Here is a 19,452-nt window from a genome sequence, read left to right as displayed (position 1 = left end):
CGTTGTGTCTGCAGCACCCCGGGGCACAGACGCAGCAAAGGAACAGCGAACAATCATGCTCCAGCGAAGGGCACCGTCCCATGTGCTTGTCCTGATGGAAACCACCCAACCACCCTGCCCCGGGACTACAGAAACACACAGACACACCACAGCTAAAGAAAAATGGCTCTAGAAAACATCTTGGCTCAGTAACAGAAGAAATATTTAAAGGCTAAATATATTTTTTGCATCTATAAAGGATGCTGCCTTCATAAAAAAGAAAAAAGATCTTCACAGTACAACAGATTCACAGGTTTCTTTTAAAAGAAAACTCTCATTTTTGAAACCCAGTATTTTATTTAGCAATGAGCTTTTTTCCCCATACACAAAACAATACAAACAGTTCATTTGGCAACAGCAATCAAAGACCAAACAACAGTACGTTCCTGCAGAGGCAATCACGCTTGATTTCTTCTCTGCTGCCACTTCTGTTGCCTTTCAAAACCATTCTCATGTTGGCAAGGACTAATTCAGATTTTAAGTCCTGACTTCAAAATTTCTGCACTTCAGCAGGCGGGTGGAGGACCGGGCACTACCCAGCTCGCCGCCTCAGATCTTCTTTCATTTTCCTCAGCCCCTGCAGCTCTTTCTTCAGGTGCTTCACAGCCTGCAGAATATCCTGCCGCTGGGGATCGTCCTCCGCTTTCTCGGTGTACAGAAGGAAATGTTTCACAGTTTCGGAGAGCAACACTTCGGGATCCACATCCACCCGATGGAGACGCAACATCCTCTCGCAGGCGATGGCGTAGTTTTTGTGCCAGTTCACCGGGGGATTTGGATGAGAGTTGACAATTTCTTTGTATGACTGTTAAAGGGACGAAAAAAAAAAAGAGGGGGACAAATTAATTGAACGAAGGGGACCAACAGCTCTTAACAGTGCTTCAAAACTGTCTGTAAAAGAACAGATGCTATTTAGATGTCCGAGTCCAGAGTCGGAGCATTTCTGTAACTCACTCCGTGTTTGCCATGCGATGTGCAATAGCGTGACTCAGATAGCCAAGGAGGGCTGAAACGTGTCCCTTCCTACGGCAGCTGTTTGTTTAGAAACGTTACAGGCGATGGTGATCACCCCACCGCACGTTATGTGCTTCCCCAAGAGAGGTGGTACACCAGGCTGGGGGGAAAAAAGAGATTTAACTGCTGCGCCTGGAAAGACATTGGCTCAGTATTTCAGGAGATCCCGACGTCTTCCACAGGACATAAGCAGCCCGTTGACTTGAGTGGGAATATGCATAAGCTCAAAGTTCACCTGCCCAAGAACTTTGCAGAACAGCAAAAATCACAGCGAAATGGGCAGGAGTTGAAAGGAAACTGTTTGTTGACTCTTTGCTGGGGTATGAAACGCTCCTCCTCTCTGCTGACACACATTGATCGTTTTGTGCATCTGTTGGCATCTTGGGCAGTCAAGTATTTCCAGAGATACCTACACCAGCTTATGCGTGTTATTCTTCGGTGTGAAATGCAGCAGAATTAATTTGCAGCAATAAGACTGTCGGATTTTACACTTGCTGGCTCAGATGCATGTCTGTGTAATGACAGAGAGGACAAGTGCATAGAGGGGACTTGAGGACAAGCAAGCTCTTGGCATGGGTTTGGAGCGCAGCGCAGACAACATAATTATAGCAAAAGCAGGGTATCGACTGGTTAGCTTTTGGCATCCTCCCTGACCGAGGGGGCAAGTAGGAATGGGTAAAATCCCTGAACAAATCTCTGAATCTGTGGTTTGGATGAATGAGGGAGAATGCATATTATAGGACTGCCAACCTATATGGAAACACTATACTTCCATGGAGTCGAGACATTAAAAAAGAAAAAAAAAAGAAGAAATAAAAAAAAAGGATGAAGACTGCAGGGATCATTCATAACCAAAATGTCGGACTTACGCTGTATGCAAATCTGTAAAGTTGTGATTTAATTTCTGCAGTCACACTGGCAGTTTCTGCAAGGTCAAATATAAAGAAAGCTGTTTTCATCCTAGGAAAACAAGAAAAACTTCCATATAACAACTGCTTAACGTAACCAGCTCGCATCACGTGGCTACACACATCTTCACCACGTCCATACAGCTCTTTCATTGTATGGGACAGTACACTAGCTTCTCCATTTAATTGTCAGCAACACAAATTTCTCTCCACAATATATTTTCTCACCCTATGCCCAAACTACTCTCCGCTCCTTTGAGATACTCTGAGCAGAACCTTTTGGTGAACAAACCCATCGCTTTCCTGAAGGATTTGCCGGAAGCCATGCACCCTTCATCTCATTCTGCCAACCTTTTCCTTCCACATTTAGCTCCAACGAGGCCACGCACCACCAAGCTGCCCACTTGGGTGTGTATTTCCACACCGGTGAGTTGGCATCGCCCACCGGCTGTTGGAAGGGAGCAAAGGAGCATCACCTGGCTTGCCACATCTCCTCATTGGCGACAGCTTCCCAGGAAGAGGGCTTGAAACTAAATGGGAACGAGAACAAAATTCAGCCATCAGATCCTGTGTTTCGCCCACCGTGCAATCAGCCCTTCTAACCCAAGCAGATACAGACCTCCCAGGCAGGAGAAAACCCATCATGAAGCCTATGGCTCTGACGGCAAGGAATTCAGCTGATCTTCAGTCATTCATAAAACTTCATTCCCCTCTCTCCATAGAAGGAGCCTCTGGTGTTTCACAGCATCCTGGCTATGCTCAAAAAGTGAGAGGTGCTTTTTACCATCCCTCACAGTACAGTCTATGACATTTAAAGCTTTGGATGTCCCAAGTCCTCAATGTTTTTTGGCTCCTGATCAAGTTTTAAGATTAGAATTGGACCTGATATCTGACTAGGAACATCCTCTCTGTTTTTAATACTAATAAAAATACCACATGCATATTTAATATATATTCCAAACCACAAAATACTATGATTACGGCTCATGTTTAGTTTCTCTAACACCGCAACGGACATGGTTATGCTGCTGGCAGAGGAACGATGAGCAGGAAGGAGCAGAGTCACCTCTGCCTCGTACCTGCCGTAGTCTTCAGTCCAGTTATAGAGATTTCTTGTAAGATGAATCCACTCCTCTGGGTCAAAGACAACGTTGGAAGGAACCAACTTTTCGCACGTACCCCATGGCCAGAGCGAATAGCTCCTTCTCCAGGTCGAGTCCCCTTCATGAAGGCCTATGCAGACAAACACTTCCTTACTGCCAAAAAAAAAACCCGAGAGAGCAACCGTGAGGCCACGCCAGAGACCCCGGGCCACCCCACCCCGGTGCAGCAGACAGGTCTTAAGCAGCACATTTTCTGCAGCACGGATACCTGTCCGGATCATTTCACATCAGAAAGGGCACATCCTCGGGTCGGTCTGCAAAACAGCCCTCCCGCTGCGAGCGAATACTCCAGCTGGCACATCTTGTGTGACCAGCACAGGAGACACATCCTCTGCCCTACGTCGGACCTCACAAACGTGCCAGAAGCTGTCGGAGAAGCCCATTTCTCCCCGACGGCACCTGGCAATGCTCTTCTGCCCACCCACACTCGCAAGGCTCACCCTGGCTAGTCTAAATGCAGATGCTATTCTTATTCATGTGAGTATCTAATCCTTCCTCCACTCTTACTAAGCTATTTTTATATGATGATTATTCCTGGAATACATTCATTCTATGCTAATCAGTTGGCCACAATGTTCACGAAGGAGAAGCAGCAGCAATTTGCTCTCCAACCATCATCATTTTGAGTACACAGGAATGTTACTTTCTTGCGGTGAATTGTATCAACAACAACAACAAAATAATCAGGAAATACTCTCAGTTGATCACCTTCTTATTTTTCCTTCCTAAAAACCAAAGCAACCTCAAAACAACGAGCAACACTATATCTGGATGGAGTTACTTCTGCATAGATATTCGCTTTAATTGCAAAAATAATCTCACTACCGGAGAGGAAGTCGGTGGAGAAAATTGGTCCTTTGGATGCAGTACCAAGCTGTTCCATAAACAATTTCAAGAAAAAAAAGTTGAAGATTTTAGGAAAGCCGTTACATATGAAAGAAATGCTTACTGCTTATTTACTTGGAGGAAATGATGGAGATTAAAAGCAAGTGTCCCATCGGGTAATACTCCTTCCACAGGATTCCACCGGTTCCCAGGAAAATAAACGCCAGGTAAATGCTTTGCCAGCTTGGGTAAATACCATTCATAAGTCATCATCTATCACCAAAAATATAAGCAAAATTAAAACAAGAAACAAAGTTTTCATCCATTTTACATCTAGAAGCTGCAGAAAACGGTTTCTGCAGGAGGAATGGCTCAGTAAGGTCACCCCCCATTTCAGCAATTGCCTGGGACCACACCATCAGACCAGGTCACCAGTGGATTCTGATCAGCGGCACACGGTCCTCCCTGTTGAGGGGGTGAAGGAAATGCTGGGAAGAGACACAACAAGGTTTTGGGTTGGTTAAATATGAAGCATTGGGTTTTGGGTTTCTCAACAAGTCACAAACCCTGGCACAAACAAGTGCAAGGACTGATGTGGCACTGGAAGTGGTGGTGTACCCGTCTGTAAGGGGGATTTTTCTTCCATTTCGCAGGAAAAAAGGAAAGTGCAAACAGCACCCAGGGACACACAGCGCCTCCGTTTTAATGTAAAAAAACTAGAGGCAGAAATCTGCAAAACCACCTTTGGGGGACCAAGATAACAGAGGGGGTGCAGGGAATGAGCTGTATTTCGGGGCAATTGCAGAAAACAGTAGGGACAAAGCTTCCTCAGCAAGGCAAATATCAGTCCTGTGCCACATCTGGATATCTGCCACGATGAAGAACTTGGGCTTCTCCTTCTTTCTACCCACTATCGCCTCCCTGTCACCTTTTTGGGCTTGAATGGGGCTTGCACATCACACTCCATCCCAGAGCTACCCACAATCCTTAAAAAAAAAAAAAAATCACCCATTTTTTTCTGCATCACGAGTTTTATTTGAACAAAGAGACCCCCTTGAGGAGAGAAAGGAACAACTGAACATTTGCCTCCTCTTTTTAAATCTGCCTGTTGCCTCTTTTAATATTACTTTCTGAACCTACCTCCTGGTCCACCAAGGTGATATCTGGCCTCATCCCTTCGCAATAATGAAGGTAGCGAAGAGCATTCCCGGGTAAGTCTCCTCTTAGCAAGATCACTGCACCCATCGGCATAGAGGACAGCAGATTCCTTGCAAACTTATCGACAACGTAGTTGTTGCTCTGATCACAAACACTTAAGAGAACAGATAAAAAACAGTATCTTAAAAACAGGTATTTGCATGGCTTTGCGTATCTTCAGAACAATTTTATGCAATAGGTGAAGTCCTTTGCCTTGGTCAGATCTTGCGGAAAATCATCATCTCCGTATACGGAGAAACCAAGATACAGAAATGAAGCATTTAGACTACAGTCCCCCAGAAATCAGCACCAGAGACATGAGCCACTCGAGTTTTGCCAAAATACACACTCACTGCACACCTTCACCTTAATTCTGATTTTTTTCTTGGGCTAAACCTAGAGACTAACTAGTTGGAGCTGGAAGTGCCAGCACAAGGATGGTTCTATAAAGTATTTGAAATCCTCCCCACCCTTTTAATGCTTTTAATTAAAGATTAAAAAGCCAAGTATTTGTACCATCATGCAGAAGTAGCTTTACATTACCCAAGATTAGATTCTTTTTGTTACACAATTGTGTGTGCACACACTCCAGGTACAGACTCAAGAAGAGGACACTCCATGGCATTGCTCAGGACATGGGAAAAGATGTATGCAAAGGAAGGATTCCCAAATATGAAGTTCTGCGTGTTCTATACTCCACCAGTTGGTCAACCTCTACCTGAGCATCCCTAGTACTATGCTGATTCCTACCCAAGCCACTGGAGAGTCTTCAGCATGGTTATGGGATAAGGAAGACCTACATTACAGATCTAAGTCTTCAAAATGGGAAAAAATTAAGAAAAAATGCCAGGGCACAAGGTTTGCAGAAGCAAAGCGAGGGAAGAAAAAGGTGACTGTTCAGGTCAAATGAATTCTGCAAACCTTCTTAGGAAATAATGCAGATTTATGAGTTTCTTTCATTAGAAGTTGACGTATCTACAGAGTTTTCTTCCTTCAACCTACACGACACCCCCGTAGACAGCCTGGTGTTGGTGTTTCGCGGTTTTGAGGGCGATCAAACAAGGGCGTCCTTCAGGCTGTGACCACGCACGCTCAGGTGGGATGTGAAAACTGCCTCTCCCACTTCAAGCCAAGGACAGAACCCCCAGGAGCAGGGCTGGGGGGCGGGGGGGTGCGTTACAGCAGCACCCCGACCGCACGGCACCCCGCAGCCCCGCGAGGCCGCGGCAAGACACGTGCCCCCGGGGGCGGGGCGGGAATTCGTTACCTGTAATTTGCCCAAACTTGAGAAGCGACGAGAGCGAGAGCAGAAAGCCACTCCAGCCACGGCAGCGCCCGGCTGCCCTCCAGCACGGCGCTTCCGACGGAGGCGAGCACGGCCAGCCCCAGCCCCGCCAGCACAGCCACCACGGCGCTGCTCTGCAGCCAGAATCGCTCCACCTAGGAAACAAAAAAATCCCAGAGATCCCCATTTCCGTTTCCCCAGCTATAAGGAAACAGAATAAATAGTTGTATTTTTGCACCTTACGCAGCTTCAAGGCAATCACCTGCTCCTGGTTAGGTGGTTTTAAGGCTTCTTCCAAAAAATTAATGCATCAGAGCGGTTTTTGGAGTGGAACTTACCACGCCCAGAAACAGAGGTTTTGTAATATCCAAATTTGCTCTCCAAGCGAAGAAAAGGGAATAAAGACAGAGCATTCCGGCGAAGAGCCAGATCACAGGTGATTTCTGCTGCTTTGTCCTATTAAAAAAAAAATAAAAATGTAGCACTCCAGCGGCATGACGAAAAAGGAGACAAAAGTTATACGCGCTTGAAAAACAACTCTCTCTCTGCATACCTAAATGCATTTAAAACAAGGAGCCGATGAGCCTTTCTTTACCTTTGCAATTTATGAAACTTCTGTTTTCAAAGCACAAACCCCTCAGGATTTCAAGAGTTTTAAGCTTGCCGTCTACAAAGCCACAGGGTTACCGGGAGCGGGGATATTTTGCTTTTAATTAATAGATGACCACAGCCAATTGCTGAAATTTTTGCAGCAGCAAGCAGAAGGCAAAGCAAGCCGCCCATGCAGCCAGCAAGAAAGCGCACGTCGGAGCAAATGCTCTCCTCCAACTTACGGCAGTGCTGTGCTCACACAAGCCACGAGTGCCAGGGCGAGGACGGGAAGGGAGAGCTCCGACTTCATCTGCGCCAGCTGAAAACTGCGGAGAAATTAATGCATGGATGCGTCATCCCCAAATCATCCCTTGCACTCAAAGTGTCAAGAGAAACCAGGAATAAGCACAACATAACACAGTCCCATTCTGCTGTGATTAAGTCTCCCAGAAATGGGAACAAGCTCCGTTTACATATCAGGATTTTGAATGGAAAATGACTGGGGAGGGGGATCCAGCATTTTTCCTTCAATGGAGAGGACAGACGGACGGTCACCCATGCTGTCCCTGCGCCGGACGCACACAGCCCCAGCTCTGGACCAAGCCGAGGAAAGGCAGGACAGGAGCCTCTTTGGCCAAAATGACAGCAGCACCAACAGGTTTCTCTCCACTAAAAGGCACAGTGAGGATTTTACTCACAGCAGCATCTCTCTCATACTGGATCCTGTCTCGGACTTGGCCTAGATTAAAAAGAAAGAAAACCCCTGAGAAACCCACACGCTGATTGCCACGTCACCGGGGCAAGAAGTCTTTCCATTTTGTGTTTTGCAGAGCCCTGAGCGCTCCTCCAGGCGGTACACCAAGGTGGCCACAGGGAACAGGAATGGCTTAAACGATCAAAAAGACAGCAAACTCTATTCAAACCTTCACTGCAAGGTTTTCTCCCACATCCTTGTTTTCCATTATGCCACTGTGCAGGGTTTACCACCTGGATAAGCATTTCTTCAAGGTGCTACCAACCCGTTACCCTGTGACTTCAGCACATCATATGGTTTAGCTATGATTTCCACTACATCATACAATCATTCAGGTTGGAAAAGACCTTTAAGATCGAGTCCAACCATAAAGCTAACCCTGCCGAGTGCACCACTAAACCACGTCCCTAAGCACCACATCTACACATCTTTTAAATACCTCCAGGGATGGTGACTCAACCACTTTCCTGGGTAGCCTGTTCTGATGTTTGATAACCCTTTCAGTGAAGATTTTTTTCCTAATATCCAATTTAAACCTCCCCGGGCACAGCTTGAGGCCGTTTCCTCTCGTCCTATATCTGCACGGTGCATTTATTTTTGGGGACATCTCCCCACAAGCTGAGACAAGCACGTGAGCCTCAATTCCTGCTTGCTTACCAGACTCGCCCCTGTCCCCTCTGCCCTGACGGAGGCAGAGCTGTGTGAGATTTAGATGAGATACACGAGAATTTTTATTGCAGAGATTGCAATCCATGACACGAGTCTGGGAAAGAAGACCTGCTCGGTGGAGGTGAGGAATTACCTTCGTAGGTGCTTGTTGGAAAAGTGGTGGCTACCAGATAAAAGATAAGGTAAATGGATGCAGGATGTCTGGAAGGAATATTTAATCTCCGTAAAAATGGAATAGTTAATTGCATTCAAGATTTAATTTAAAAAAAACACCAACAAGAAGTCTTAGAGGATGGAGAGCCAGCCCACAGCTCCTGAAGCACCACTGCCAACACTCTGTTTCTTGCAAAGCCCCACCTTGCTGGCACCTGACACCTTCTGCCCCCAGACACATCCCTTGAAGGAGATGACATTTCTGATCCTCGACTTATAGGTGGAACACTCTCCTGAGTCTTTTCTCTGTTGTTTTGGGTTTTTTTTTTTTTTTACCCTGCCTGCCTTTAAAACGCAGCCGTGGGTCGCAAGGGCTGTCTGTCCACCCAGGCAGGGCTCTGGCATTAGCCCAACTGGCGTCGGGACCAAACGCTTAGATTTTGCTGCATTTATTGCTCCTGCTTCAGACAAGTTCATCGTAAATGTGATTTGCGGTGCAGGATTACACGCAGTCCATCCCTAAGCCTCCTGAACATCAACTTGAATTCATCGCATTTGATGGAGAAAGGAGTTAAGGGATTTGCATGCCTTGGTATCGCGCTGCCCAACCGAGTCTCATTCTTAGGAGATGGCTGGGAATAGGACAACAGGGAAAAACTCAGAAGTCCTTCAGAGGATGGATCTTATCTCTGTAGGAGTTTCAGAAAGATTAAGTAGCAGCAATAGGAATTATCAAGTCTTTTGCTTCACATCTTACAGCCACCCAGCTCCCCGAGAAGGATGGAATGGAATGGCAACGGTGCTCGCCGCATCACACCGGCCAGGTGCGGCTCCTGCACACACGGGGCTTCGTTTCTGAGGACGTGGGGCTTCAGGACCCCAAGGATTGACATGCTACGTAAACCATGCCTTTTTCTCTTTTTTCCCCCCCCAGTGGTGCGATTCCCCAGCCTTCTGCACTGAAATCTCTGAAGCAGGAAGGACAGAAGGGTGTCGGGCACTCGCTGTCCTTGGGTGGCCGGAGCCAAGCATCTAAGTCAGGGCTGGAGGAGCCAGATGCAAACCCCACGCTCTGCAAGCAACCATGTGCCACCTCCTTCCCTCCCTCTGCAAGAGCACAGACCAGTCAATAACTCAGATCCGAGGATTCTGAGACCCCCCCAAACCCACCACTCATTTCAATATTAGTAAGAAGTAAGTTAAGAGGAATCTTTTTTAAAGGTACAATGAACTGCTTGCGACCTCCTTAAATAGCTGAGTTCAAAATTAAAAAAATAAGACAATTATTTGTCTGAAAACAAGAAAAACACAAAACTGGTGTTACCATCTCCCTCTAGCACAGGTTGCTCTCTGGGATCTTATAAATATGAGGCACCTGTACAGCTCCCAGCAAATAATACGGCTCACCCCATAAAGGCAAAGAGAATTATTTCTTTGCTTTCCCAGCCATGTGACCCACTCCCAGGAAACCTGACAGATCAGAAGGTAAAAATCAGAAATAATTATTTAAAAAAGAAACCATTTTCAATTTCTTCCCCTGCAAGCCATTAATCCTCACGAATGGAAAGGTTCTGCTATTGCATAAGTTAAAAGAAAGTAATTTAGAAAATGACCCTTATTTACCAGATTGAACGTCCCATATTCTTCCCTGAGAAAGTGGGTCAAAAATCCTTGAAAAGTCGTCTGGTCTCCCCATGTCCAACGGGCTTGATTGAGGTAGGACGAAGCCGGCAGATAGAGATAAGGCAGCAAACCAGCCAAGAAGCATAAACCCAACTTCAGCAAATGGCCTAGGGACAATTCCTGCACCAAAATATGTCATATTGCATAACAATGTTTATTTTAGTTTAATCACGCTGGAACTTCAAGAACAGATAAAGAAAAACATCAAATATATTTACACAGAGCTGATCTCTCAATTTATAGTAAGTCCCTACAAAATGCTATGTTAAACCTTATGATTTTTGTGGATTACTAGGAAACTGCATCAAACTGATCTCCTTTGCATGGCAGGGTGAAATTTAAGTGAAGCAAATAATATTAGCTAGGACTCACGAGTATCATACTCATTGCATCTTTCACATTTAAATCATGGCATGACATGCATAGATGGCTGAAGCACTGCAAGGCTGAGATAACCCACTTTGCAGCGATTAAGAGTTGGCTGGTATTCCATCTGGCAAAAAAAAAAATTAAATAAATAAACCCCGCTGCTCTAGTACAACTACACACATCATCACCATCATCAGGAGTCAGTTTTGCCATTTACTTTATCGTGATTACACTGGCTAAATTGGATAGGCCAACTTTTGGGGTGGGATTTTCAAGACTGCCTAAGGGGTCAGGAAGACAAGTCTTTCAAAGGGACTTCTGTGCCTAACTCCTTTAAGTGCTTTGGAAAATCCCACCCTAGAATATTGCACGCTCGCTTTATCGTTAGCCACTGCTCTGTCAATCAAAGCACTTCTTCTGCAGTTGGGGTTATGGGGAAGAGGCACCATTCAGAGCGATGCTCTACGGAGCAGAAAAAGTAGCTTGGTAACGGTGGTGGCCACAGTTCCTTCAGAAGAAAGCTGGCTCTTCTTTACTGAAGAAGGCACTGTTTTCCACCAAATATCCTTCTTATCAGGTGGTTTTCTACAGCAGGCACTACTGGGCTGTCTAAAGTATTTCCCAGGAATATTATTATTGGGACAGCTTTGTCCTTGCTGAAAATCACAGAGGTGTCTCTGATTAAAAAAAAAAACAAAAAACAAAACCAGGCTGTTTAAAGAGTACAAATATATCGCAGAAGTGAAACATCATTTTGTTGAAGGAAATATACAGTCAGGAAGGGGTTTGCTGGAGACATCGAAGAGATTTTGGATCAAGATTGTCTGAGTTGCATCTTATCTCTCGCAGCTTGCACGCATCACTCCAGGTTTAGTTATACCCTGCGCCATTACCCAGGACCACACCTGATTTATCAGGTCGAGGGTGGAAAAATACAGGTAGGACCGGCCCAGCAGAAACCTGCCCAACTGCCAGCTGCGAAAGAGAGCTGGGGGGGAGCAGACGGAGCCTTCTCAGGGCCACATGCAAAGTGATGAGAGCATCTGCCCTGCTGGTTTCAGGGTAAAGTAGAATTTCTGGAACACATCTACATCCAGCCTGATGCGCTGACTCACAGAAGATCCCCTGCAGAAGACAAGAGCATCGCAGGGCCCCTGAACGTCATCTGGGAGCCTCATCCAGATGGATGCATATCACCTTCACAAGCCAGGCATGCAAAAAGGTGTTTTCACCTTCTTACACAACTAGCAAGCTTAATGAAAGAGGTGTAGAAGGAGGGACATCTTGAGCATGGGATCTCTGGTAGGAGATGAAAGGGACATACTTGACCAGATCAGGGGCTTGCTGTTTCACCGAAGGTCAGCCTTCCTTTGGTCTTGTCCAGCTGGCACGAGCCAGGCGCTCCTCACCCAAGAGCTGATCTCTCGTAGGACTCACAAGTCCTGGCTGTGCCAGAGCTGGAGGCACGTCCCAAGGTGATGCTGAAGAGGACTCGCCCCTAGAGAGAAGGGTCTGCACCCTTACTGCTGCGCTGCTTATTCGGGCTGCGCCTTCAACTATCGACAGCAGTCGCAAGATGCTCTGCAACCAGCAGACACAGCTTTCATTGTGGAATCAACATACCGAAACTCATCTCCAAATGAGTTGATGGCATGAGAAAGCCAGTGCCCTCAGCCAGGAGAAGCCGTGCCCAGACTGCACGTGCCTGTGACTTCTCACCAACAGATATTCACCTGCTTCCCCGTTTGCTCGGTCATTGAACGTGCTCTTATTTCCTACACACTGAGCAGCTTTTAGCTCTGAGTATCGGTCTCGTAGTTGCGTACGGGGTATCTGCTAGCAGGTGGGGCAGAGCGCTGCTGTGCCAGGACACGGGGCAGGTCACAGGTTGGTGGTGTGAGCAAAGCCTCTGAATCATCATCGCTGTCAGCTCTGGTGTCAGACTGCTGGACCGTAGCTTCAGAGGGGTATGACCGACTAGTTTAGACAAACCATCGACTGTCACTGTTCGTACATCAACATAAAAGTGGCACAAGTGCTTGGAAAGAAGAATTACTCGCTGCCTTACAAAAACAGAGGCACGGGTCAGCAAAATACGTACCGTCTTTCTGAAAAGCCGGGAGAGAACCCAAGGCACAATACAAGCGATATAAAGCACTATTGTGTGCTGATTGCACAAACTGAGCCCACAGCAAAAGGCACCAAGTTTAGAGATCTGAAAGGGGGGAAAAAAAACCAAACACATTCACAATTATTCCTTACAGTTTGCAAAAAACATCCAGAGACCAAAAGAGCGTCAGCACGCTTACAGGAGAAAGGCAAAGACATCGGTGAGCACCAGTCAAGTGTAACACAGACAACACAGGCTGGTTTTGATTATTTACAGGGAGATTTCAGTTGTTTCACAGAAAACATTCTTTAAGAAGTGTCCAGCTAAACAGCTATGTCCCCATGTATACAGAGATCCTATGTCGCACCATCACGTACGTCAGAACGATGTGATGGGGTCCAATTCCTGAACCCCTGCCGCGCAGGGGAGACTGCCCCGCAGTTAACTTCAAAAGATGTAATTTTTTCAAAAGCCATACCCTAAAATAATGCCATTATGTACAGAGATCTCATTTGATAGAACAGGGATTATTTTTTACCCCTTTTTCAGGCACAGAGAGCTAAAGCGAGGGCTACACAAACTTCCTGAGCAAAGGGGAGTTAAATGCAATATCCCTAATTAGTCTAAAAACTCATTTTCAAGCATCTTTGAAAGAGTTTTCTGATAAAATGGGTAACGTATCCAGACTACGCAGCACCGTCCAGGGCCACTGCCTCCTCTGAATTTGCCTCCTCCATCACTTGGTCCACGTTACGACCTGACACCATGCCCCAGGGCAGCTCCTCGGGGGGGGCAAAAAGCCACCAGAGTCCCACAGACATTGTTGGACAGGAGCCGACAACCCATCTTCACCTTCCATCTATCATCAAAGCATCGCCTCTACTATTTCAGTCACCGGTGAGGATGGCGTGCGAGATGCAAAGTCTTGCCTTGGTGTGGTGATGGGATCACCTGGTAATTTTTAATTGACTGACCAGCATCCAACGTTGAAGGCTGCCTGGCCGTGGAAACACCTGCCATAACTTCTGAAAAACACTTGTGGGCTTCAGAGCTGCCCTGCGGGACCCAGAAAAACTTCAGTAATTTTTCAAGTATATTGATGAACTCCAAGCAAGCCCCTGAAGATGTTTGCACGACCATCTGATTTATGAAAAGCGCTGTGTGAGCTTGCTGTTGGCTGCCTGGCTTCTTCAAGGCACGGGATGCTAGACACCCAAAAAACATGGAAACAAGCTCCTTAAGTGCTCCTCAAAATCTCATCTGAAAATCCCATTGGAAATTGGGCACGTGAAACATGGAAGCAGGTTGGAAAATGCCCCACGCCATCTTTGTGGAGTTCAGGTTCAAGGGATCTTGGGACACTACTCATCAGAAAATAACAAAAAATAAAAGTGGTGAAACAAGGTCTCTATAACCACTGATAAAACATGTTATTTGAGAACCCGTTAAGCTGAGTAAACTACCACTGCAGACTCCTGAAATTCTAGCCTAGCCTGACAAAAATCCTTTCATTCACACAATTTACAGGAGTCACAGCAGGCAAGTCAGTCGGAGGAGAAGAGATCAGATGTTCAGGCAAACAGAAGTAGAAAGAACAAGACTGCTGAGTAAAAATATCACTTGGCTGCCTAGTCTGTGTATAAAGTAGAGAATATAGCATGGAATTTGAAGTCTCTGTATTTAACAATGCCATTATTTTAGGGGCATGCTTAATTTCAAAAATACCGATTGAAAATTTGGTCATTTCTGTTTTTTCAGTAGAAACCTGGGTTTCTGACTAGATGAAGTTTTCTGTAAAATATATCTATCTACCCCAAGGAAAAACAGCAGTCCTGAAAACAAAAACTTGAACACCCACAGCCTAGTTTGAATCTTTGATGCACGAAACCAAACTTTGCACTAAAACATTTAGATGAAAATTATTTTGCTTTTCCTGATTCCACCCTGTGTGTATTAAACAAACCAACCCAAACCCATCCAACAGGTCCCAACTCAACCCTCAAACAAAGCAGACAGGTTTTTCAATGTTTGGCACTTAAACATCCAGGTAGGGCAGGGACTGACATCACCCAGCACTGGTGCTGACCCCAGTCCCAAAATTTGGCCTTCTTTATTTAAATAAAACTAAATCAACGCTAAATGAATAGGAAATTAAACAGACACGTGCTAAATAATTGGAAAAAAAAAGAACTATTCACTTTGCTTGAGATGTTTTACCTTTGATCTCTCTTTTGCAGTGGATGCCTCCTCAAAATGCGCGGTGAGAGCCATCAGCAGCCCCACAAACAGATTGTTTAAGCTAAAAACCTCCGCCGCGATGGACCACTGCCATGTTAGACGAGAAAATGAAAACACCCCCGCAGCAAGGATTCCTCCAGCATATGAGCCAGAAAGCCTGCAAACACAGATAACATGAAATCTTCTTTTCCAACAAAAAAAGCCTACTTTATTGTCCTTCTTCTTTTTTTTTTTTAAAACATACTGTAGCAGCAGAAATGATGACTGCCACCCAGCACCCTGCCAAAACATTATATGGTTAATATCTTCCTAATAATTTCTTTGCACTGCATTGCAATTAGGAAGAGCAGGCGTTAGCCAGCCCGTCTATTTGCAAGCCACTCAACACCAAAGACTCGGTTTCTTCTCGCAAGCGCCATGAAAACTTCCAGTATTGAATCCGGTTCAGAAACCCCGATGAGCGATGGCCCGGCGGGTCGTGGTACACCGAGCCAGGGAGTCACGCTTCTAACGGGATACTCTCCGTGTGCAGCCTTAAATTCATCAAGGTGCTGAATAAAGAGCGGATTAGAGCTCTTCGTGATGGACAGCATTAGCAGAGCTCTCCTGGGGGGAAAGGTTGGAGCGTCTCAAGGGTGGGTGAGGATTGTGACGCCCGGCGTCCCGGCAGGATCAGGAGCAAGGAAAATGGGGAGCCCACGAGGTGGGATTTAGCCCAGGAAACCTATGACACCCGTTCTGCAATAGTGGCTCTTCCCACGCGGTCGTGTCAGGGGTGGCTCCGGCTCTGTCTGTTTGGAAGGTCTCCCCTTCGGGAAGTCACCCCGAAAAGGGCACCACAACCAGCTCAGTTACGCCTTATCCAAAGACAGAAACAGCTGCGGCTACGATCAAAGCTCCTCTCGAGACATTCACCCTCCTGCTGCGAGACTAAGCCAGGCTCTACCACAAATTGGGTTATTTTTTCCCTCCCACCCCAGGTACGCACGCTTCCATTTAGTCCTAACATTTCCAACAGGTTTGAAGCAAAATGATGATAGGCTAGCCAACTTCATCATCAAGCTACCTGTGTAATTTGCTCCTAAATACCGGCCATATCCTCTAGCACAGCCAAAGTCCCCAGTTGGCTTGTTCTGCCCATCAGGGACCAGACTGGAAGTCCATGTAGGACTTGATTATGGGGTTCCTCACATAACTCTGAGATAAATGGAGACCAAGTCAACAAAACCTACAGCCCCTACGAACAGAGATGAGGGAGCTGCTGGCACTGCACTCCCTAGCAAGGGCTCCTCTCCTTAGTTACGCTTTCTTTCCACCTTCCCAAAACAACCTCAGAATACTGAAAAGCCAACCTATTTCTGTAGATGTCAAAGAAGGGCTTGCGCAGTTAGAAAGGGAATTTTGAATCCATTAAAAATGGGAAGTAGGGTGTATGGGGATGAGAGGACTGGGATGAGGGCTTGGGAAGACCAGGTCTCTACTGCTCCTCCTGCCACCGACACTGGATATCCTGGGTGGCCTGGGATAAGCCACTCTGCTGCTGTCACCCCAGGTATCTGCAAAATAGGAGTAATGTTTTTTTATCTCCTTTGTAAAGCGTTTTCAGATCTGCAGCTACAGGAGGTAGCTGGAGGGTGAGAAGCAAGGCAGTTCAGGTAACACTGGGGAAAAAAGAAACCAAGTTTCAGGTGTCTGAGGCCAAAGTGAGATAAGCTCAGGGTGACACAGAGCTTCAGCATCAAGATTGTAGGAAGGGGTCTTGAAAAATCACTGAAAGGGAAAACGAAGTCTGAGAATTCCCAACTGACAGCAGGTGGGACTCCTTCCGACCAAATCCATGTCCACAAAGTAGCCTATAAGCTTTTGAAGAAAGGTGATGTGGAACCTCTTCTGTGGGAAATCAGGCAAGCTTTGAAGTATCTACTGTAGTGCTCACTAATGCATGCCACCACGGTGGACTTGTCCAACATCTAAACTTCACTGCAGTTGAACACAGGTCTGGGTATTTGGCATGAAATTGTCCAAGGCAAGACCCATCTCCCACTGCATTAACATAATATTCCAAAATCACACAATTGCATATAGAAAGTTGTTCACAGGCATGAACACGGCTCCCTGAGTCCGTCACCTCCAAGGAAGAGGTGGAAGACACACCACCCATCTGGCAAGGCTTTCAGCCTCAAGGGCTCTGGTTGTGCTCTCCTCCTCCCTGTCACTAGAAAGACGTGGCACCTGAGCTGAGAAAGGAAAGATGCAACGGAGTTTACAGGAATCAAGTTAGGAGTGCCTTCTGTTCCTAAAGAAAAATACCAGGACAGGGTAGCGGGGCCATCAGTATTTAAAAATCGATAGATCCCCTGATACACAAACCCCAGTACACAACATCCTTAAGTTTTCATAGGATCATAGAATGGTTTTGACTAAACTCTTTAAACAGCACAAACTTTCAGTTAGAAAGAAACAACTTCATAAATCCCTTTGAAAGTCTTGCAGGGAAATTATGTAAAAGAAAAAAATGGCAAAACAACCTTCCCAAAAACCTTGGGATGGAAAGCAGCATTTGAAGCAAACGTCCCAATCATTTACCAATTCTCCTTGTCTTTCCCAGAAAAGACTCGAGCGTATCAGTGGAATTCAAGTGAGATGAAAGAAATCCCGTCCTCTTGATAAAAAGTCACAAACCTACAATTCAAGTTTTATGAAATAAGGCTTAAGCAAAAGCTACTCAACCCAAAGCTTAAAGACTTATTCCAGCTATGTGGAGCAGGGCACACTTCTGCTTACTGTCCAGTGCAGGGTCAGGATCCAGCACCGAGCATGGTCCACAGGTCTGTCAACAGAGCCGGTGTTGCCTTTAGTTTCTTGTGAAACTCATGGAAAAGCCAGGTGGCCAAGCTTACTGTGTAAAAGCATGGAGCACTAAGCTCCTACAAGTATACTAGATGCTAAAAGACCAAATGGAAACATGTTGTATTCTTGAAGAACATCAAGACAGTAGCATTGGGGAATGCAAGCTGGAGAACAAGAGTTTTTTCCAGATTCTGTTACCACCAATGTAAAAATGATGGATTTACAAGTTTGCTGATTCAGAAGGAAATACTCTGGAAAGTGGAAGCGATCAGTCCAGGTATCTCCAGATGAGGATAAAGACAACCCGGCAGAAGAAAAACCACGTCCAGCAGGTCCACCCAATGCAACGGTTCACAGTGCAAACTAGCGACAAGCAGAAATGAATCCCATGCAACTACGTCGGCATGATGCCGGGGCCAAATTAAATCAACCCTGCCTTACGGCTGGGCTGACGTGGTTACACTGCTCATTTTGATCGACACGAGGATCTCCATGTGCCACTGCACTCTGCCATCTGGCAGCCTCTTGGTCCTCTCCAGCACGGAGTGACACTGTGCTGCGTCTCTCCTGCCTTAGCATAAAGACGGCCCCCAAACCCACACACTGTCCAAGGAGGTGACAAAGCAACTCAGGTACAGACAACACAGGTCAGCCACCTACAGCACTTTGAACCAAAGGGCAGTTTCAAGGTGGGAAAGACACTGGTGGGTGTTTTGTCAGGTAAGGCAGATAAAGAAGAACAGAAAAGGCACAAAGATGAGAGTAAAACAGATGGGAAGAAGTGAGAGAACAAAAGGATGGAGCAGAGCTCTAGACCCAAGGTCAAGAAGCTTGAAGCCAAGAAAGAGGATGAAAAGATCTGCAAAGAAGGACAGCGCAACCTACAACTGAAGATGCTGTTGGCAACAACATGTTGCATAAGGACATTAGGAAGCCAGAAGATAACAGCTGCTTTAATTACAGGCCCAGACAGCATTTTTGTGGTTAAGACAGAGTATGTTGTGGAGGAAGGTTAGCACAAGAGGTGAAGACGACTTCCCATAACTCCAGTAAAAGCTCGACAACCCAATTACCTATGTCGAGATGGAGAGGGAACAAGACCATTTTTTGTGTGGAAGGTAAGAAGGGTTGTTCTCATGGTATATAGACACATGCCTCACCAAAATCAAACACCAATGTCTGACACAAACATTGCAAATAATTCCTGCAGTGAAGCTTTGCTGGACAAGGAGCACGCACGCATGCTTCAGTCTCTGCCACCCAGCCTGGAGACCCACACTATTCCAACCACATTGGCTGGAGGCTTGTAGGTGCACTGTGGTCAGGAGAAGGAAACAGTTGGGGTTTAGTTGCTTAACACCATCTCTCCTTTTGACAGTACATCAGGGCTTCAGAGCAGAGAGCAGCAGAAGTTTATCCTGACTTGACTTCTACTCATGCTTCTGTCTTCAAACACATTTTTCAAATACAGTTGAGGTGTTACAAAAACCATGGCAAAGACCCGTGACAGCTGGATCCTTGACTGGTCTCATGTAAAACCAACACGTAGGAGGGCTTTTTCCCATTGCTTCTGGGGAGCAGAGAGGTTAGCTTCCTGCTCCCCC

General features: G+C 46.1%; 1 protein-coding gene across 5 annotated transcripts in view; it reads right to left on the bottom strand.

Moving 5' to 3' along the window:
* Nucleotides 1-316: 316 nt before the first annotated feature.
* Nucleotides 317-19,452, bottom strand: part of TMEM260 (transmembrane protein 260) — a 34,553-nt gene continuing 15,417 nt past the window's right edge. For 3 of the 5 annotated variants that reach the window (XM_075753268.1, XM_075753271.1, XM_075753272.1), the window contains 13 exons: nt 14,978-15,155; nt 12,752-12,865; nt 10,222-10,401; nt 7,721-7,761; nt 7,265-7,348; nt 6,770-6,887; nt 6,414-6,586; nt 5,090-5,261; nt 4,074-4,222; nt 3,041-3,217; nt 2,438-2,491; nt 1,923-2,013; nt 317-844 (listed from right to left, as the gene is read on the bottom strand). In XM_075753268.1, the coding sequence (XP_075609383.1) occupies nt 572-844; nt 1,923-2,013; nt 2,438-2,491; nt 3,041-3,217; nt 4,074-4,222; nt 5,090-5,261; nt 6,414-6,586; nt 6,770-6,887; nt 7,265-7,348; nt 7,721-7,761; nt 10,222-10,401; nt 12,752-12,865; nt 14,978-15,155 (1,804 nt within the window). In that variant the 3' untranslated portion in view covers nt 317-571. The remainder of the gene's footprint in view (nt 845-1,922; nt 2,014-2,437; nt 2,492-3,040; nt 3,218-4,073; nt 4,223-5,089; nt 5,262-6,413; nt 6,587-6,769; nt 6,888-7,264; nt 7,349-7,720; nt 7,762-10,221; nt 10,402-12,751; nt 12,866-14,977; nt 15,156-19,452) is intronic. The other 2 variants (XM_075753269.1, XM_075753270.1) reach the window with 2 other exon arrangements.

Source organism: Balearica regulorum, chromosome 5 (genome assembly GCF_011004875.1).
Source record: "Balearica regulorum gibbericeps isolate bBalReg1 chromosome 5, bBalReg1.pri, whole genome shotgun sequence".
Classification (NCBI taxonomy): Eukaryota; Metazoa; Chordata; class Aves; order Gruiformes; family Gruidae; genus Balearica; species Balearica regulorum.
Note: the sequence above shows the minus strand (reverse complement) of the source record. Positions and strands in the feature narration are given on the sequence as shown.